A 19,761-nucleotide genomic window follows, 5' to 3' on the forward strand; every position below is an offset into this window, starting at 1 on the left:
TCCAGAGAGGGATTCACGCCTTTCAGCTTACTGCCACCTCCCCAGAGGTCTGGTGAGATGCCTCAGGAGCTGCCTCAATATTTAGTGCAGTAGCAAACAACACAGCCAGATGGGTGTGGGAGGAAAAACTGTCCTTACACCTGTGGCAATCCCAAAGTAGATTAGGTTTTCCATGCTAAATTGGTTCTAGACACTCCCAGACTTTCCCTGCACAATAAATCTCATTACCACATATAGATGTGCTTTTCTGATGATGCAAACTATAGCAGTACCACATCCTTGAGGGGATAAATGTGATATGCTTTACCCAACATTAATGTTTGTGACTAATATTTGTTACATTATACTTCTAGGTGAATTATAGAATCATAGAATGGTTTGGGTTGGAAGGGACCTTAAAGATCACCTAGTTCCAACCCCCCTGCCATGGGCAGGGACACCTTCCACTAGTCCAGATTACTCAAAGCCCCATCCAACCTGGCCATGAACACTTCCAGGGATGGGGGAATGAATGTGTTTGTTTTACATCTAATGGTCACTTTTTTTTTTCTCCCAAGACAAAATAAACTGGGATCAAAAAAGACCTACTAGGTAGGAGGCAGCTGTTTCTGGGCATTGTCAAGCAGTCCTCCTGTATTTTCTCAGGCAAAAGTCTCACTGAAACTTGAAGCAGCAGAGAACTTTTGGTCTCACAGTTCATGAAAACTGATATGTTTTTCAACAGCTTGAGATTCTGGTAGGACATACTGCTTACTTTGGTTCAGGAAATAGAAAGTGAGTAAGCCAAATAGCAGCTGTTTTCAATTGCAAATTTAGGCTTCTAATGTGGTAATAAAGCATTCAGAAAAGCAGTACATTAATAAAAACTGTCATTAACTGTAATTTTTTTGGTCAATCTAGTTGGCCTTTCTATATGCTAAATGTGGATACCATTTAAGTGGGCTGTCTGTTTTTATTTCAGTCTAGGAGTTGGTGGAGGTATGACAATAAGCAATGAAAAAGATTTGTTCCTCTCCCACCACAAGACCGGCACAGCTCAGTGTACATTACCAGTGGCACCAGGATGCTCAGAGATCAGGCACTGTTGGTCAGGGCAGCGAGGACCTTCATGTTCTTTAGGCCTGTGCTGGAAAGGACTATCGGACACAGTGAAACAATGAAATATATGTGAAACAAACATTGCATAATGTTTGGTGATGACAGGTGATAGAGATTCCAAAACAGAGATGAAAATGTCTATGCCTGAAAATATTCTGCTGTTTGCAGGCTGATGTGTGACTGCAAACATTCAGTGGCAAACTACATCCCTTTTTCTTACCTATGTACACTATGCTCGGATGTTCTTTCGTTCGGGTTACTTTGAATTTACTCTGCATTTCAGGCTCACAGAAGCCCCTGGGACAAGCCACAGCATAAGTTCCTCACACATATGCTGTGTGAATAAAGCCTCCATGATCTCACCCATGAAAATAAAAATAAAAGTTCAGGGACTTAAAAAAAAAAAAGAAAAAAGTCAGCAAACTGTGCTTGAGCTGTTTTAATGCAGTCCAGAAGTGACACTCACATGTTCCAAACAGAAGCAATGAATTTTAAAAAAAAAAGCTTTCCTTAGCGTCTTTCATGAAAATGCTCTGTTTTCATGAGTGGGTGAGGATTTTATATGTCATTGTCATCACCTGCCAAAAGAGCTGTCATGCTCCCTGCAGTATGGTAAAGACAGCAAGCTGGAGGACTAGGCTTGAGTTGGTTGGGAGGCACCACGCACTGCTGTGCCTAAAATGAAGGTTATCACCAAAGCAGCCAGATGCCTTTTTGCTATTCTTTGAGGTCGTGAACATACTAGTTTACAAACAGAAACATTCCCTGGGAACATTTTAGTCATTGTGTAAAACACATAGTCTGAAACAGTAGGAAACATATTTCATATGGTGCCCAAGTAGAGTCTGGACTCTCTTTAGTCGGTAAGTAATGCTTTAACAAGGAGAAGGGGCTGAAAACTACTCAGAGAAAGTAAAAATAAAAAGGTGTTGTGCATGTTCTGGTCAAAATTCACTTATATTACCTCATTTTTCATGTTTATTTTTATCCATGCTTCCTTCATTTTCAGCGTTTAATGATGATTTCATAGGTACATTTCATATGACATATAGCCCGTATGGGCTTGGTTGCTTCTACTGACTATGGTCTAGTTGGCTGAAGTGAGTAAATTTAGTCAAAACGAGACAAGCAGTCTCTCTCGTTCACCGAAGCCTGTCCTCCCTCTGCTAGAATGGGGAGTGTGGGATGCAAAGACTGCCTGAGAAAGCTGTGGTCTGGGGAAAGGCCTGACCCAGCCCTGCAGACTGGAAATAGAAGTTGGATATTCACAACCAGAACTCAGATTTCTGGCCTAGATAGGAGAAGTGGTGCAGCTGAGAGGCCATGAAACAAACAAAAAAAAGTTTACCTGCTCCCAATTTGGGTTGAATTGCATTTATCCATTTCTCTCATTCCAGTCTTAAATTCCCAACAGGTGAAGTGACGTACTTTTTTATTTATCATTGCAGCTAAGCCCCTAATGTGTATTGTGACATTACTTGTTCCTCCTGCTCTCTGCCTCCTGTTGGTTTTGTGTTGGAGGGGTCAATGTCCGTGGAACTATCTGAAAGTGAAGGAGGTATTTTTAGAGTTGAACCTTGTACTCTTCACCTGTTTTCCTCATTCCTTATAAAAAAGCACCATAGAAACAGCCTTCTTCCACCCCAGGACATTATTTGCAAATCATTTTTAATATATATGGCTTCATGTTACAGATCTCCAGCTGCTTGATTATTCAGCGTCAGCACTGATAAGCTTTCAGACTGTTTACCTCTGTTATCGCCTTTGTGCGTATTAACATGACGAAGAGGTGTGCCTTGGGTAGGGAACAGCAGTGTGCCCAACTGCCTAACCTGGTGAGGAAGTTAGTTGGACAGCCTCTAACTTTATTGCCTTCATAAGGCTTAGTGTTTTGCTAGAGGAACTCTAACAGATTTGCACTGTGCCAAATACTTACGCACCTCATACAGTTTGTTTTGGTGAGAATTCTGAATAGATGGTGAGTTTTTCTATTCAAAAAAATGTCTAGGTGTAATTAACTACCTCTTATATCAAAGTACTTAAGCTATGTTTCATACAGCTACATAGAGTATACAATTTTGGGGGTTGATGGCCTTCAAAAAAAAAAAAAAGTTTGGATCAAAATAGGTCCAGTTTAGCCTAGAGCAAACATTCTGTATTTTGAGTGGTTTTTTTAAAATGGTAAAACATTTTAGAGACAATTTGAAATGAAGTCCATTTAAACATCGTAAGACACAATGTTTTGAATAAGAATGTAAAATTAGTTTGTTTTGAGATTCGGTTTAAATTGTACTTCAATAATGTGATAATGCTGACCTGTTTTTTTTTTTTACATCAGGTAATAAACTAAAATCCATTAATAAATGTTTCAGCTTTGCTGAGGGGAAAAAAAAACAACACAGGGTTTGTCTGACCTCTCCTATTTAGTACTTAATGCAGGACTCATTTACCATGGTGACGTGTGCGGAATAAATAGATAATGCAGACAGATGAGAGAGAATCCAGCTTTTAGCATTAACCTCATTATGTTCAGAATATTGGGAAGGGGTTGCACTTAAAGCATCAATCAAGAAAGCCCCATTTATTGAGCTTTCAGAGACAATATTTAACTCTTTATATGGAGTAACTGAAGATAAAGCTTCCCTTCAAAATACACCGAAAGTGGGAATTTAATGAATCTGGACTGAAAGCTAGCAGAGACTCTAAACAAAACGAAGCTATCCGTCATGGAGGTTTTTGCCAACTGTACAAGGCCAGACTGCGGAAATACAGAGAGAGCGCAGGGAGGTGCAGAGCTTCGCGTTGCTTTCCTGTGAGGCTGAGCTGTCTGTGTCACCGGATGGTGGACACGAGATCAGCTGGACCAGCCAAATCTCTTTTTACAATAATCAAGGCAGTTCTAGGGTAGAATTAAACTATATGTCTATTGGAAGGAGCTCTGTTTTCCCCTTCTCCCCCTCAAAACCCTATTCATATGTCTGTATTTTAAATTGTCACTTCCAATACTTTTCTCAAATGGCTTTACTGGGGGATCGGGAGAATATCATAGTAACAGAATGAAGCACAGTTACATGCTCTCTCTTTGTTCATGTTTTCCCTGGGATGCAGACGTACCACAGAGAATTAATGTCTTGGTTATTCATCTTGTGGAACCAAACCGCACTTACAGAGTTAGCAGTGCTAGGTAGGTGAATGTGCATTTTAAAGGCAGCGTTTTTCACCAGAGGCCACGTCCTTCATTCTGATGAGACAAGCAGAGAAGAGTCACACTGGGCAGAACATGAGCTTGAGCAAGGCAGATGGAAAGTTCAATAAAGCAGTGAGCTCTATTGCATCCTACAGTACCACTTATCCTGGTACCTGGACATCCCATAGCCTAAATGTTTCAGCACTGAACCCCCACCACTGAGAAAAGAGAAAGGCCTGTGGTGATAGTATTCCCTTCAAGCCTTTCTGAATTTCCCTGCCATAGCTGTTCTCAGACAGTGGCAGAAAGCAAAGAAGTTCTGGATGAACCTTTTCTGCTCTTCCTTTGACCACCACCACATAATAGCATCTCTGGGGCAGCCACCATGCGGCTGCAGTACTGGCTCCACCTTCTCCCTGTTACATTAAGATCTGCAGGACAGCTACAGAATCAGGGAGCAATTTAACCTACAAGCCCAGCTGATCTGAATGCAATATGTTTGTATTACTAAGTGCAATTTTATAACCTTTTCTCTTTGAAGTGGAATTGTACTGATGAACTAAAAAGTGATTGGCGGGTAGGGAAGAAAAAAGAATTTTCCCTTTAAAGAATTGTGATCCAGAAGATTTTTTGATCCAGATCAACATTAGTTTTTTACTGTCTGTTTCTGAAATACAGTAAGTAGACAGCAGGGCTGTAATTATTTAGAAATGTGCTTTCAAGCCTCCTAAAATGCTGATGCTAGTGTGTGACTTAGGCTTTAATGAGTACAGCATATCCCGCAGGAGGGAGTGGAACAGCTCATTCCATGGGAGTCACAGCGAGGTGTTTCCAATTGTGACAGTACAGATGGAGATGTGTAAAACAAAACCCAGGGTCCCCTCTGTCTCTGGTATGTAGTGAGGTTAGTAGAAATTCTGAAAAATGCCTTTGGAAATTACAGCTGACTTAGTCTGAGTTAACAATGATTGCCCTGTCTTTTTCACCCTACCTAGTCGTGCTGATGGTGAGAATGAGATTATGGAACCTTGTTTTTGCTGACTCTTTGAAAGCTTAGAAAACCAAACAATGAATTTACAAAACTGGTATTTGCATCTTCTTTTTGTAAAAAGGGTCGTAAACCCCAAGAAGTACTATTATTAGTAGCTCACTTGATTCGTGCATAGGATGATACATGTATGTGAGGAGCTTTATACATGTGCATTCTAACCACAAGCAAGCCGTGAGCAGTTGGCCAGGACTAGCTTTACAACACGTTCTTACTGAAATCCTTGAGGTATTATTCCAAAAGGAAGGAAGCTGCAAAGGCAGCAGTAATAATCACTGGCTAAAGAAGAGTTTTATATTTTGTATTTGTTTTCTTCTCCCCTGGCAAATGTCATTTTCCAGCATGTACAATACACAACTGTTCAGCTACAATTTTTTTTTTTAATGGCTTTATGAGCTATAGCACGCTAAGAAATGTTTGACTTTTTTAGTTTTGGCTGCTGCTGCTGGTTTTTATTTTAGAGCTTAGAATACTCCTACAGCTCACAGCCGAGAAAGGAACTGCTCGCCGTGATAGCTATTGCAGCTGTAACTCCGATACAAAGATTGCGATCGATGGGTCAATTCTGAGCCATTTTCCATCACAATTGATTCCTGCATATGAAGCTATTAGGAAATGGTTTAAACGTATATCAGGGGATCAGCTAGTATCATATTTCTGGTAACCATAGATTTTTCTTCATGGTCTTTGCCCCAGTTGTATTTAGATCTTCAACCTCTGCAATATGTCATTTGAACATAGACTGAACATAAAGCAAGCAAGCAGCTGGAAAGTAACACATTACTAACACTATTCAGTATTACTGACGAATTCACAACTCCGGGTAACTGTCTTCTCAAGGTACTTAGCTTCCTTAAGTATTTGAAAATACTTAATGAACATGTTAAGTGTTTTCACAAACTAATACATTGTTATGACTGAGTAATGGACAAAGTAATTGCAAGCTATTTGGGAAGTTTTTGTGTAAGTGCTTTGGTAACATTTGGTAAAACAGTAGCCATTATTTGCAAGTATTTAGTAGTCTGGCAGTATGTTTTGCTTGGGCACATTCGTTTCAGAGGCACATTTCTGCTCTTTGAACTTGTTTCTCTGAGTATTTGCTGGCAGTCACTCAACAGCTCTGGCACTCCTCTAACCTCTCAAAAGCCATCTTTATCTCCACTGCCCTCCTGTTTCCTTCGTGCAAGTCTTTTCTTTCACCGTCAGGTTTCAGGCCAGGTGAGGTTATGCTGTGAGTGTGGAAACTGCCCTTACTCCGCGCAGCAAAGATGTAATCTTTACTGACGTCTGCTTGTGTGTCAGAATAGACCCTGTGTCAACGTAACCTTACAACGAGGTGAGTTCTCCTTCTACACAGTTGGACAAACTTTGAGACACCACATTGTGCTTTAGGTCTATTTTCCAGTCCTTGTCCTTTGCCTTGTTCCATATCTCCGTGAAAGTCTATTTTTCCAAGGTCATCTTGTGGTCCAGTTTGGCCCTCCAGCACCGCCTGGCGCCCCCAGAACTGCTGGCTGTCAGGCTCCCCTTCTGGCTCACACCAGAAAATTAGTGTCATCCTGGTTTACATTTATTTGCTTCAAGAATAAGGGAATGTTTCTTATGTATATTTCAATCTAAAAGAGAGATTTGAATCATCTTAAATAGATGTGCATAAAAGAGAGTCATATGTATATCATCAGGTATCTTTTAAATATTACATTGCACATTTTGAGACTTGAGTTCATCATCAAACTTCCCAATAGGCCAAGGATTTTAAATTTCACATCACCGATCAGTTTTCTTCAGTTTGTCTCACTTATTTTTACTTGGTTGAATGAATTAACCTGGATTTTCAAAGGTGCAGTGAATATTAATGTGACTGTCATTACTTAGTTTAGATAATGAGCAAGAGTTCTGATGAAGAAGCCAGTTTACGTATGGTTCTTTCCCAGTTGCACTAACTCTAGAACTAGTTCATTAAATGAGAAAGTAGTTTTCCTTTTTTGTCTTTTTTTCATTTTTTTTCAGCAAACTCACACTATATATCTAGGATAAAACCTTGACTTTTAAGTCAATGGCAAAACTTCTTGTTGCTTAAGGCCTAATAAAGTCAGCGGTAAAATGATTTTCTTTCTCTCACTTCCCTCAAAAATTCTGTTTTGCCTGCTTTGTTTTGCTGATGCCGACTGTAGGTTTGCCACAGTATTTGCACTGAGCAGCCCTCCACATGTGTTGAACTCCTGTGCTGGACTCATCTTGTCCAGAGCACCGCTCAGCGCCGTAACGCCCCGCTGGGCCGGGCACCGACGGAACTCCTCTTTGCAGAGGGTCAGGGTGTAACAGGCAGCGCAGATTTGTGATCAAACTCAACTTTGTTGTGCTGGAAATGGAAAGCTGTTAACTAAATGGTATTCTTTTGGAACAAGTTAATTTAAGGGAGCTCTGAAGCAACGTAGAGGCAGACCCTGACCTGGAGCTTCTGCGTACAGTGACACCCTGTGGTCTTGCTGGAGGTTTCTCCCGGCTCTGATGCCATGAGTCCAGCTGCAAATTATATGAAAAGTTTATCTCGGAGTCGTTCCTGGTAATCTAGTAAGAGATTTATATTGGGTCCAGAAAATGTCTCTTCTGAGAGATGAAAAGGAAAAAAAAGACTTTTACTTACCTCCTTCTGGTTCCTCTTATTTAGTCAGTTGTTCTTTGAAAGCCATCTCCATTTCCTTCAGCAAAGAGGAGTTTGTGCTGCTTAGAAAGCAACTAGAAGAAAGCAACTTCAAGCTTAGCATTGTTTATATTGTGATTTAAAGTCAATCTTTACATTAGTTATCCAAACAGAATGTTTATTTCAAGCATATTTCTCCCTGGGTTGATTACTTTCTCTGGGAAGACTTCCCAAGTCTGTAATTGTCCCCATATGATGGATGAGGGACTTCATGTTGGGAAGGTCTGCTCCACGCTCCTCGCTCACCTGACCCTCTCATGGAGCAGGGCTGCAGAACAGGGACTCTTGTGCTATGAGGAAAAGAAACTTCTGCATGGAAGGATTTTCTCATGACAGGTTTTTCCACAAAGCCTGTTTTGTGTTCTGTCATTCAAAGCCAGGACAGTACCAGAAAGAGCCTCACAGAGTTGGCAGCAGCTGGAAGACCACAGGGTCAGGCAGAAGTGTAACTCCAAGGCGGCAGACAGAACAACTCAGTCCTAATTAATAAGAAGGGAGAAAATAAAGAATTAAATTTGAATTCCCTTCCAATGCGTATTTTGAGAAGCTATAGTTGATTTATGGAACTTAATTAGAATTTGTTTTATATTTATATTTAGCAAGTATTGTAGGGACGGAGAATGAAAAGTTGAAAACAAAATGCTTAAGAGAGGGATGATTTTTTGTGCTTGTTGTAATAATTCATGACTGCTCTGTGGTAAGGCTGCAGACCTGATTCATCACTGTTATATTCTCGTTTAATTCCAGTGAAACTAGACTGATTTCCATGAGTCTGGCATGAAACTGGAATAACAAGGTGGTGAATCAGGCACTATGATTCCCCTCTGAGATTTGTGTGATGTAAACAAATACATTTAGATTCACATTTGAGGTTTGTTATGTCTCCAGTTTCTTCCAAACCAGATTATGATCTCAGAATGTACGTTTTAAAGAAACTTTGATCTGTGTAATTTATGAAAGGTGGTTTTATTTCATATTCTTATGGCTGTGCAGTTGAAAGTGGGTCCTTGGATACTGTCCGTATGATGTTCGGAGATATAGATGATGCTTGGATCAGATGTTGTGTGTGTTGGGACGAAAAGGATGATTGTTCTTTTCATTTAGAGGTTGACTTTGAGCACCATTAGGAAGGATTTGGTCTAACAAAGGAGATTGCTGCCCCTACTCTCAGTACTAGTAATGGCTATTTGAATATTGAAGGTGGGAAATACAGAGCTATGTAAATATAAATGGACTAATTCACCTGGAAAGAAAATTTTAAATGTCCAAACAGCTGATTTATCTGGCCTGTGGCCTTTTAGTGAAGTACAAAGGGCTGGTTACAGTCAGGAGCTAGCTGGGAAAGCTACCGTACGATCGCCTCTGAGCCAGAGTGATGAGAGGTCTCTTGATGACGGTGCTGTCAGGGTAACGCAGGACCTTTCCCATGCTACATACCTTAACTGCAAACGCCTGATAGAATAAGCATGCAAATGCTTGTGTGTATAACAAATTCCTCACTCCCCTATGTTTTTATTAATATTTCCTATACAAATCTTGTTATTAGGGTTCCCTAAAGGGACAGGCAGTAATTTAGATGCCGATTAGTGTGTGAGATGCAGCAGAACCGCAATGTATGCACTCTCTTGTCAGCACTTGACCGAGGAGGGGAGCAGACCCTCCAGCTACATTTACCACAGCAGCTGGGATACTGGGGTTTAATGAGGTGTTTTTGCAATGTGAAGATTTTCAGAAACATGTACTCACACCAGGAGGGCTTACTGGATATTTTTTGGTAATTAAATGTAATTACATCTATACCCATAGTCAAGTTTTCATTGATAGATACAGGCAAATAAAAACCAGTAAACAAAAGTCAAACAATTAACTACATAAGCATTTTCCATGTTTGCCTTTTTGGACTTTTTTCCATTTCTTACCTCAGTGGTTTAGCAAAAAGCCATGAGATGCTAGCTGATCTGGCAATGTGTAATTAGAACTCTGGCAAAAGCTGAGCATGAAATATTTTTTGATCTTAGTTTGTCTTCTGGAGGAAAGAAAAAGTAATTTTGATAGCAGAAAAAACAAAACAGTATTATGCCAATTTTTGAATCAGATTTCAATTAGCTTGTTTTATAAATACCAATGACGAATACAAACGCTAGTGGTGAAACACCAGTGAGGCAAGCTGGTAGATTTAAAAATATCCTTATTTTACTGATGAAGAAATCAAAATGTGAAATGACTGAAACCAAATTTTCAGAAAATTTCAGGTTTGCCTGCCACTAAGTGGCAGGAGAATGAAGAATTATTTGGAAAATGATCCGTTTTTTTTCTAAGTTCCTAAAATTGTACATTTAAATGTAAGGTTTTGAAACAGGTGATCTGCCTTCTTGCACAATTAGCACACAGCAAGACTGGGAGCAGAGCTCTGCCACCCTCTGCCCAAGCACACAAGCATTCCCTGATCCTGCAGCAGGAGGAGAAAGTCACCCTCCTCTTCATCACAGGAGATGGCCAAGTGGAGCCAGAGCCAGGAAAACTATGTTTCTTTTCCAACTGTATGTCATCATTGAATGTATTGATCAGAAGTCAGCAATCAGTTTATTTCTTTCACATTTTTTGAGAGAGAAAGTTTTGCTCATGGCCATAGTACTGTTTGGCCGTAGAGACACTTTATCAAAACTAATGAAATGTAATTAAACAGGCTGAACTATTTCATAGCAGTAGCATAATCTGATTTCTGTCTCTAGCTTGGGGTGTTCTGCACTAAAGTTTGCATGTGAAAGCCTGGATCCGTGCTTCTGTTCACCTACTTTGCTCTCTCCAGTGGCACTGTATATATAGGGGTGGGAGCCGGACTATAAGAAGGCTCCAGACTAACCGTGACATTGTGTCCTTACAGTCTCTCTTCAGGCTCATTTCTTTCAGATTCAAACCATTTTTGTTTAAATCATTCTTTAACTAAAACCTGTTACAGACATGTGGCTCATGGGCTCTTTCCACTATCTGAGCAATTAGAGAGTATTGTGTTTATTATTTTTAAGTGAAAATTTAGACACTATGACAAAAACTAACCAAATCCAAAGCCCTATCAGCCCCCTGTGATTTTTATCTGAAACTTCTCAGCTTTGTTTTCCCAAGGAAAATTCCAAACTCCCTACATGGAGCTTTCTCCAACAATTGTACCAGCCTCTTACTGAGTTTCTTTTGTGTAAAAACCAGCCTCTCTGACCTGTTCTGTCCTCCAGTGCCTGACTGAAACTCTACAGAAAAGGCTTTTATTTGCTTTTGCCAAGGGGAAAGAAAGCAGGGTACTTAGCTGGATGAGATAAGCCTTTGCCGGATGACTCCACTGCAGAGCCCATGGGTGATATCAGAGGCCAAGTCTTGTAAAATAGGTGACCTCTTGCCCTGCATAGCTGCTCCAAGTGCATTAACATTATCCAGTGGGAGAAGAGAGGCGCATGAATTTTGATCTTATTCTAAAGCGACCATCAGGCTTCCCCCAGCATGGTCATGCCATTTGCACAACAGTGGAGATTCACAGGAGGAGCGATCAGCAACGTCAAGCGGTTGTCATCCTGGCTATAAGCAGCCTCCTTCCACTCAGTTCTGACCTCACATGATGACACCTTTGGGGTAGCTCGGCTTATTATGTCAGCTCAGCTGGGTGGCTGTGCTAATAAACATTCAAGAGAGTTATGCTAACAAGAGCGTGTGGGAGACAAATCCCTTGGTGTTCTTCCTCCATATTTCAGCAATATAGCCGGGCCAAATCTTGCAGGTTCCCCTGCGAGTGGGTGAGATTTTGCCCTGGGTAAAGACTAAAGCTTAGAGCTCTAATGCTGAAATGGGCTCTGTGCAGGTAGATGGACTTTCAGAAGTGTCTCTCCTTAAAGAAATAAGGCTTCATTTCAGAAAGTCTGCGTACATACCTGGAGTGATGGAAATATTCTTTAGACTGAACCTTTCAGTGATGAACATGGACCATTTCTCTTCCTGAGGACACTGACTAAAGCCTGAAACCCTGTGTGTTTTGCCAGGTGCTACTCCAGTCTACATGAGGTAAGGGTCACACTAGCCTCAGGTATTATTCACCCAGCACAGGTTGAGGGAAAGTCCTCAACTGCTTTTTCCTCAGCAGAGGTGTAAAAAACCTCTAAACAAAGCCCCAGTCTTATTTTTACGTACCTCAACTTTCCAGTAACTTGGGTATGTGCAAATCTGTTCTCAGCTCTTCATATGATTTCTATTATACCAGTTTAAAACAAAACCACAAAAACTGTCAAGAAATAACTTGAGTAATTAGATTCCTGTTAGCTAATTAGAGCAGCCAAGAATAAGTTAAACTGGAAAAAATCCATATGTTGAGATTCGAAATGTAATACAGCTGTATTGTGTTCTGTGAGCAATGTTATGGTCTGTGAGGGAGGAAAATGGAGCATCATTAAAAAGTCTCCTTCCCTCCCGGCCCCAAAAAGAGAGCAAACCTGTAGGGAGAAGTTATCTACTGAGGTTTTTGTTTCATATAAGAAAGAAATAGCTGATAACTTGAATTCACATTCTCCGTGATATAAGTGCCTAGTTATAAACATGATAAGGAAATTTCTCATTCTATATAACTATGATTTTTTTGTGAGCAGAATCCGGACTGCACAGTAGGCAATGGGAACTAAAAGATGCTGAGAAACCAGGGATTTCATTCTCTCCTGTGAATCAAGTGATATCACAGTCTGATACTTCTGATTTAGTTTCCAATTATTTCCTGACCCCTCTCAAGAGGAATTTATGCTGAAAGAGTTCAGTAAAGAAATTCAGCTTATAATTGTCAATGGATTTGAGAGAGATTTAACAGTGGGAAATGCGTGGCTTGTTTGACTTCCGTAGGTGGGTATGTCTGATTTGCAGTAGCTAGCTGATTATGTTCGTTCTTACCTTGTACTTTCCATTCTCATCATAAATTCTATTACGACAGAGATTTTCTATGTGTAACGTCTTGATGCCAGAACTGACCTGTTGTAGCAAGAGCATCGATTTCTACACACATTGACTCTCACTAGGACACTTTCTTAGTAAGACTGTTATAAGAATGTGCTTTCATTAATTTATTTAGACTGCTTTCAAAGCATTGTAAGTTACACTGGAAAAACGCTATTTGTCCAAGGAAGAATGTTCACACAATTATTAATATAATCCTTCAGTTAGATCAAGATGGCTCTAAGTATTTCCCCAGGCAGAGAGCTCAACTGAGCTCCAGCCCACACTGCACTCCAGCTCTGCTCTCTGTCACCACTAAATTCCCCCTTTTACTTCTGCCACAACCCCCCTGTCCCTGTCTCTCATTACTACCTCAGCTACACACAAGCACTTCTATCTTCCTTCTGTGTCCCCGTTGCCTTTCATCTTTTCCTTCTCTACAGAAAGAGGTTTTGTTTATTTTCTACTCTCTGCCTCAGTCTGTGGCACTCAGGGATCTTGGCTTCCCGCGTTCCCATTCGTTGTCACCTCTCCTGAAAAATCTATACTCTCTACTGAGTCTTATCCATCAAAATGCCTGTCAAAAATAAGCATGCAATGGTCTTTCTGTCCTCAAAAATAAATGCATGTCAAAATGTACCAGTGACCAAACTGCATCTCCAGCCAGCTGTACCTTTCCCTTCATCTCACAACTCACTTGAAACACTTCATGTCTGTTGCCTCAAGTTTGTCTCTTTTGTTCCTTTAGGTTCATTTCTGATCTCTGTTTACTGGATTTGAAAAACTGTTTGTTTGTGTGATTTTGTCAGTCGTTCTTAAATTTCCACATTGTCTGATGCTATTCATTGGCACTATTTGCCCTCTGGATATGAATGATTTCTCTAACTCCATACAGGACCAGTTCTTGTTCCCAAAGTTCCCTGTCATATAAGGGCTGCTGCATGAAAGGAAAGGCTCGAAACCTTCCAATTCTGATAGGTTTAATGTCACCCCACTAAGAACGCTAATTAGAGTGTGCACTCTAACTAGTGCCCAAAGGTTTAGAGTTGTGCACATCCTCAGGAACAAGACTTGAAACCCGACAAAGCTGCTGATTGCAGATTTTGTTCCTTATGCAAGCCTCAGCCTGGGTTTACAAAACATGTTTTTAATCTGGGCAAGTTTAGAGTTTCAGGAAGGAATGGGACATAACTTACTTTTCATTGTTCTCTGCTGAAAGTTCCTGATTTATTCAAATTTCAGCCTCCAAACTAGAGCCAGGATCCTGAGCTAAAAAAAAATCCAATGTTGAATCATTGAAGTCCCTGTCTGTTTGGTATACAACAAATAAGAAGGATCACAGGCACATAAATAATCACCCATTTAGCCAGTCTAACTTCATACCCCAAAATGCTTTACAAAGGTGAATAGACACTGCTATACTTAAATAGGCACTGCTATACTTATTTACAGGTAGGGAAGTCAAGGAAGAGATTAGTCACCTTGCCAAAGTTCATACAAATGTCAATGGCAGGAACTGGCCTCCTGATTGTCCTGTCTAATTCTGTACCTGTGGGACCATGCTTTAGTAATCAGCACTGTTTTCAACTACATCTTCTAACCTTGTGTATAAGTCATTTGAATGTCTTTCATATAAAGGTAATGGGAAATATATACATTGAAAAAATCCAGTGAGTCAATTAATGTTTGCAAGATGCAGAGATACAATGGTAAAAAATATGATAGAAAATGCAATCCGTCTGCCTGGACTGGCTCGTCCCCTCACACACAGCACACCACAAGAAGCCAATATCTAGACAATAAGTCAGATGAAGTGATATTGCCTAGACCTAATTCTTCCCTCAGACCTACATTTACAGATCTGCCACACCTCAGTGGCAGTGATATCTGCAAATGGAAAATTTTAGAAGGGGCGTTGGTAGAGTGAGAGATTGATGCCTCTGTTTTTAATGGCATTTTATTTTAGAGCTCCAAACTACAGTGCATCAAAGATCCTACATGGTCTTCATCAAATATTTGGGAAATCATGATCAGAAGACGGACACTTTCTGGCCATTAACCACATCAAGACAACAGTAGAAAAATAATTTAATGTCATGCAAAAACTGGTTAAGTGCAATGGTTAGGAAGATCCTTGACCCTCCTCTGCTTCATACCGTTTTACTTAGTTGTTCAGACAGGTTCTCAGAGATGCTTATTTTCATTAGAAATCTCTAGTATTGACCATTTCTGGCTTGCCTATAGTCCAAAGCAAATTAAAGCAACAAAAATAAGCAGTTCCAGGAAAAAAATCAGTCCAGTAATGTCATGAAACTTTTAAGATGAAAGATTAGTCTTTGTTCAGCTTTGGTTTGCTAATTTTATGTATTACTGTTAGGTGCTCTTCAGTACCAGTATTGGTATATTAATAACTTAACTGAGGTGAAGTTCTTATTATTATTTGAGTACAGTGGAGCCCTTCGTGAGTTTGCTGCACACCGTTTGGCGACCAAGCCTTTTCTGACGGTAGAAGAAAGCGCAGTCCCTGGGCAGAGCAGCCACGTATCCCCACGGGCACCGGTGAGCGCAGAGCCCTGCTGCGAGCTCGGCCAAAGGACCTGCTGCTAAAGGCACGCCATCGCTTGCTGTTAATTCACAGACAAAAAATGGGAGTTAAGTGCTTTAGACTTAGTGCTTATGTCTGAATGCTAATCAGGGCCTCTGCTTTTCTGAGTCACACAAAAGAGAAAGAAAAGCTGTAAATCAGAAGCGTAATTTCTTATTTACAATAGTGCTGTAGGGTTTAGGGCAGAGTTGTAAAGGTTAGCACTGAGAAATGCTTTTGTACTGACTTTTCTCTTTCTATATCTTTTCCTCCTCTAGAAAAAGATGAGAAGAGAACAAACATCTCACAGGCAGAGGTAAGTGAAATCTTTTTTTTTTTTAAACATATTTATTGTTAAAACAGGTCTATTGTTAAAACCCCTTTGAAACTCACTGATTCATCCTTGTTAATGTTTTTATTTACATTGTTGCACCATCTTCAGCAACACAGCCTTTTAAGAACCATCACTTTCAAACCAGGGCTGTGTAAAGCTATGTTGCATCTCAGCTCTGCCAGCTCTCCCTTCTCCCTGTAGCAGGGAACTGGGAAAGGCAAGTTTCCCCCTGCCTTGCTGCCATGCCCTGGCAAATCATAGCAAACCTGGCCCAAGGTGACCTGCCAGGTCAACCCATCCAGCATTGCTTTGGGTCTGCAGATCACTGCTGGTCTACAAAAGCATTGCAAGCTCCTCTCTCCTCTTCCCATCATTCGCCAAGCCCGCAGCAGGCAGCACATTGATGTTGTTTGCACAAGAATTAAAAGTCGGCTCCTCCGATCTTGTGTTCTAGCCCCCCCTTGCATACCTCCTGCAATTCCCTGATCTCTTTCTCCTTCACCCGTTGCTCAGAGAAGAAGGCAGCGCTTTAAATAGCAGTAGGAAGTATTGATTGGTTCAAATTTGGACTCAGATACAGACTTATAAAGATTTACTGTGGCGAGGATCAACAACCTATCACATAGTGTTTATAAATAGCTTTCTCTTTCAAAAGAAGACAATATTTTATTTATAAATGTTATCATTCCATACATTGTGATGAGGTAAGGTAATAGGATTGGCCATACTTGTGTGAAAGTAGTTTTCTTAAGAGCTGTCTCAAATGGTCCTTGAAGAAATAGATCTGATTAAAATTCACAGATTATGTACCAGTGAAAGTACTCAGGGAAAGAGGCATTTTTAGCAAATATTTGGGAAAAGGCAACATCTTTATGAGCAAATACAACTAAAATTGATTAGATGAGAAAAAATAAAGCTTGCCTACACACAGCTTTTTTTTAACATTTTTCTTAGGAATGTGATATGGTGCATATGTCTTCAAAAGCTAGCTATGTGTGTGACCTTATGTAGTTTTATTATCCTTTGTATATGGACATATTTCATGTTGGTATAACATGGACACTAATTTAACTGCTTTCATTTAGCACAAGTTGCTCTGCTTTAGCACTGGAATGTATTCCGGTTATTTTTTGCTAACTATACATTGGTATAATTATACTACTATTACTCTATGTGTAATTTTACTATCATTACTCTGGAATAATTCATCTTTTGTGCATAGATGTGATTTTGGGGCCATAAAAAGTTTAACTGTGCTAAATATATCACTTAAATCAGGCCCAGTTAAAGGCTGGGTGATTGCTTGCTGAAATTATTATTTTAGGAGTAATAGAACACATTGAAAAAGTGCAGGGGGAGTGATCTTCCATTTATTTATGTAAAAATTTATATATTAATAATTTCAGTACTACCTTACCTATACATATAATCATTCATTACACTGTATTTAACTGGAATATTGGTTAATGTAAAATTTGAAACTATTTTAATATATGTAAACATTTATTTGCCCTATGAGAATCAGTTACATAGACTGTTAAAAACACAGGCTATCTTAATTTTATGCTTAATAATATTTTTTTAGAGTGAAGGGTAATTTTCAGTAGTATTGGGTCTGTTTTGCCTGGGAGCCATAAAAATTGCCCATTAAACACATATTTTTTCTATCTAATCTTAGTTTTCCCTGTGTTCATGAGAGCCCGGGAGCTGGCATCAGATTTATGCAATATAATTTTCTTAGGAATTTCTCAGATTGGTGTGTGCACCCTCTGAAAGCAGCTGCGGGGCAAGGCCCGGAGCTGTCATGAAGAGAAGACTCTCCCCGTGCCTGCCTCTTACCACCTCTCTCTGTGTTTGTCCCTCCCAGTCCCAGAGCGCGTCTCCCAAGCAGAGGAAGCAGAGCGTCTTCACCCCGCCTGCCCTCAAAGGTACTGTGCAGGTACTGTCTCTGCCCTGGCAGGGCACGCTCCCCTCGCACCGTGGCTTTCCCTCTTCTCTGGCAGAGGAAACATGGGCGAGAGCAATGGCTCTGCCCGGGAGCAGCACAGCTGTGAAAGGGTCATGCTCAGCCAGCGCTCTTTTCACACTTCCAAGTGACTCTCTGGCATTGACCAGCTGCCTGATCCTGGCCATCTATTCATCCTCACCACAGCACCTTGCAGCAGTGGCAAATTTATTGTTTTTTAAAAAGCTTCTTTTTTTGCAAAGCCTCGATACTTTTATTAGTTTGAGATAACAGATAACTCCATCCCAACCATTGAAGAGAACTCCTAGAATACATGCGTTTTAGCAGTGATGGCTCCATACAGCTCTCTGTTTCTTATTTAAACCACTCCCACATGTTCTGCCTCCCTTTCCAGGCAGCTGTGAAAAGGAGAATAGCCGAAGTTGTGGGCTGTGTGTCTGATCATAGGAAGTGTGAAGTCTTTCTTGTGAAGAGAAGGGGAAATGAGAAATCTCAGTAAATGCTTAAAGGGCTTACATGCTTTTCAGGAACGAACGTAAAAGTAGCAGGAATATTAGCTGGGATCAGAACAGCTACATTTAGGCCTTGTTTCTCAAATGACTCTGAGCAGAGTTTGACTTGACCATACTTGCAGTGAAGCAAGAGCTATAGTGATTCACCAGCGCTTCAGCCTGACGCTTGTCAGTGCAGGATCATTTTCAAACTGCAGACCAAAGGCTATCCTGCCAGGTGTCTCTTGATAGATAACAAATAGTCTCAATTTCCATTCCTTCTGCTTAACACAATTTATTACCTGGCAAAAAAGGTAGGGTATCTGATTTGTCGTGTGAAATACTGCCGCTGTCGTTAGGTAGGTTACGACATCAGCCAGTTCTACCTATCTCATTCTGTAGCTTCAGTTCTCTAGTACTTGTCTTAGCAACAGTTAAAACATCACTAAGGTGCCACACAAGGCTTGCTATCTGTTTGTCAAAATGGGCTAAAGTTTGTGTACTGGATATTAGAAATAAGATTATTACAGTCAATTATAATAATTTGTGGAAAGAAGTAGTTTTGCATGGGTAGCAATAATACCTATTGATCTCACTGCTGCATTATTCTGCTGTACAAGCCTAAACTAAATGCTGTGCAAAGGAAGTGCTCTGTGAAACAGGTCCTTATATCTCCTCTCAAGGACTGCAGCCTACTCAGTGTTACTTTTAATACCCTGGCATAGTTTGCTTCTACATCAACTTAATTGCCAGGGAACAGTAGGAAAGTAGGAAAGTAAGTGATTCAAGATGGATCACAACTACCCTGAAATATCTTGTAAATGGAACAAAGCGAAGCACAAAATGCCTCTCCTTGATACCTTAACTCCCTAAAATACACAGTCTTCCCGGATACACAGGTGGACACCTGGAAGTTGGCAACCCTTCCTGTAAGCAGACTGGATTGCTCCAGATTTATTGTGCTGTAACTGCCATAAATGCTATCCTTTTTATTTAAAAAATGACTTGAAGTAGAAAACTCATTATTCCTCCTTCATTGTTATGAAAACATGAATGTTATTTTGTTTAGACTAAGAGATTAGGAGGCAAACATGTAGCAATGTGAAATACACAATGCTGTGAAAGCATTACTGAGAAATACAGAGGTTTTGTAATGATTCTAGTTTTATAGCAGTTGAAGATAGCAATGTTCAGCAGTAGTATTTTCAGAATAACAGGCTTCATAATTACACACTATTACCACAGCTTTACATATGTTTATTTCCTGTGGGCTGTTTCTCCCTCAGTACATTCACAATATGGCCTTCAATATACAGTCAAGAATGAGATTCTGCATGCTGAGCCTCCCTCCTTTACATCCCCTTTGGCTGCTCCGTATCCTCCAGGGCTG

General features: G+C 40.3%; 1 protein-coding gene across 1 annotated transcript in view; it reads left to right on the forward strand.

Annotated features, from left to right (window-relative positions):
• The window catches only part of PPP1R1C (protein phosphatase 1 regulatory inhibitor subunit 1C), a 54,484-nt gene that overhangs the window by 6,888 nt on the left and 27,835 nt on the right, over nucleotides 1-19,761 (forward strand). Inside the window, 2 exon segments of the mRNA XM_075153963.1 lie at nucleotides 15,859-15,896; nucleotides 17,782-17,842. Of these exon segments, the coding sequence (XP_075010064.1) occupies nucleotides 15,859-15,896; nucleotides 17,782-17,842 (99 nt within the window).

The sequence above is a fragment of the Calonectris borealis genome, chromosome 6 (assembly GCF_964195595.1).
Source record: "Calonectris borealis chromosome 6, bCalBor7.hap1.2, whole genome shotgun sequence".
NCBI classification, from domain to species: domain Eukaryota; kingdom Metazoa; phylum Chordata; class Aves; order Procellariiformes; family Procellariidae; genus Calonectris; species Calonectris borealis.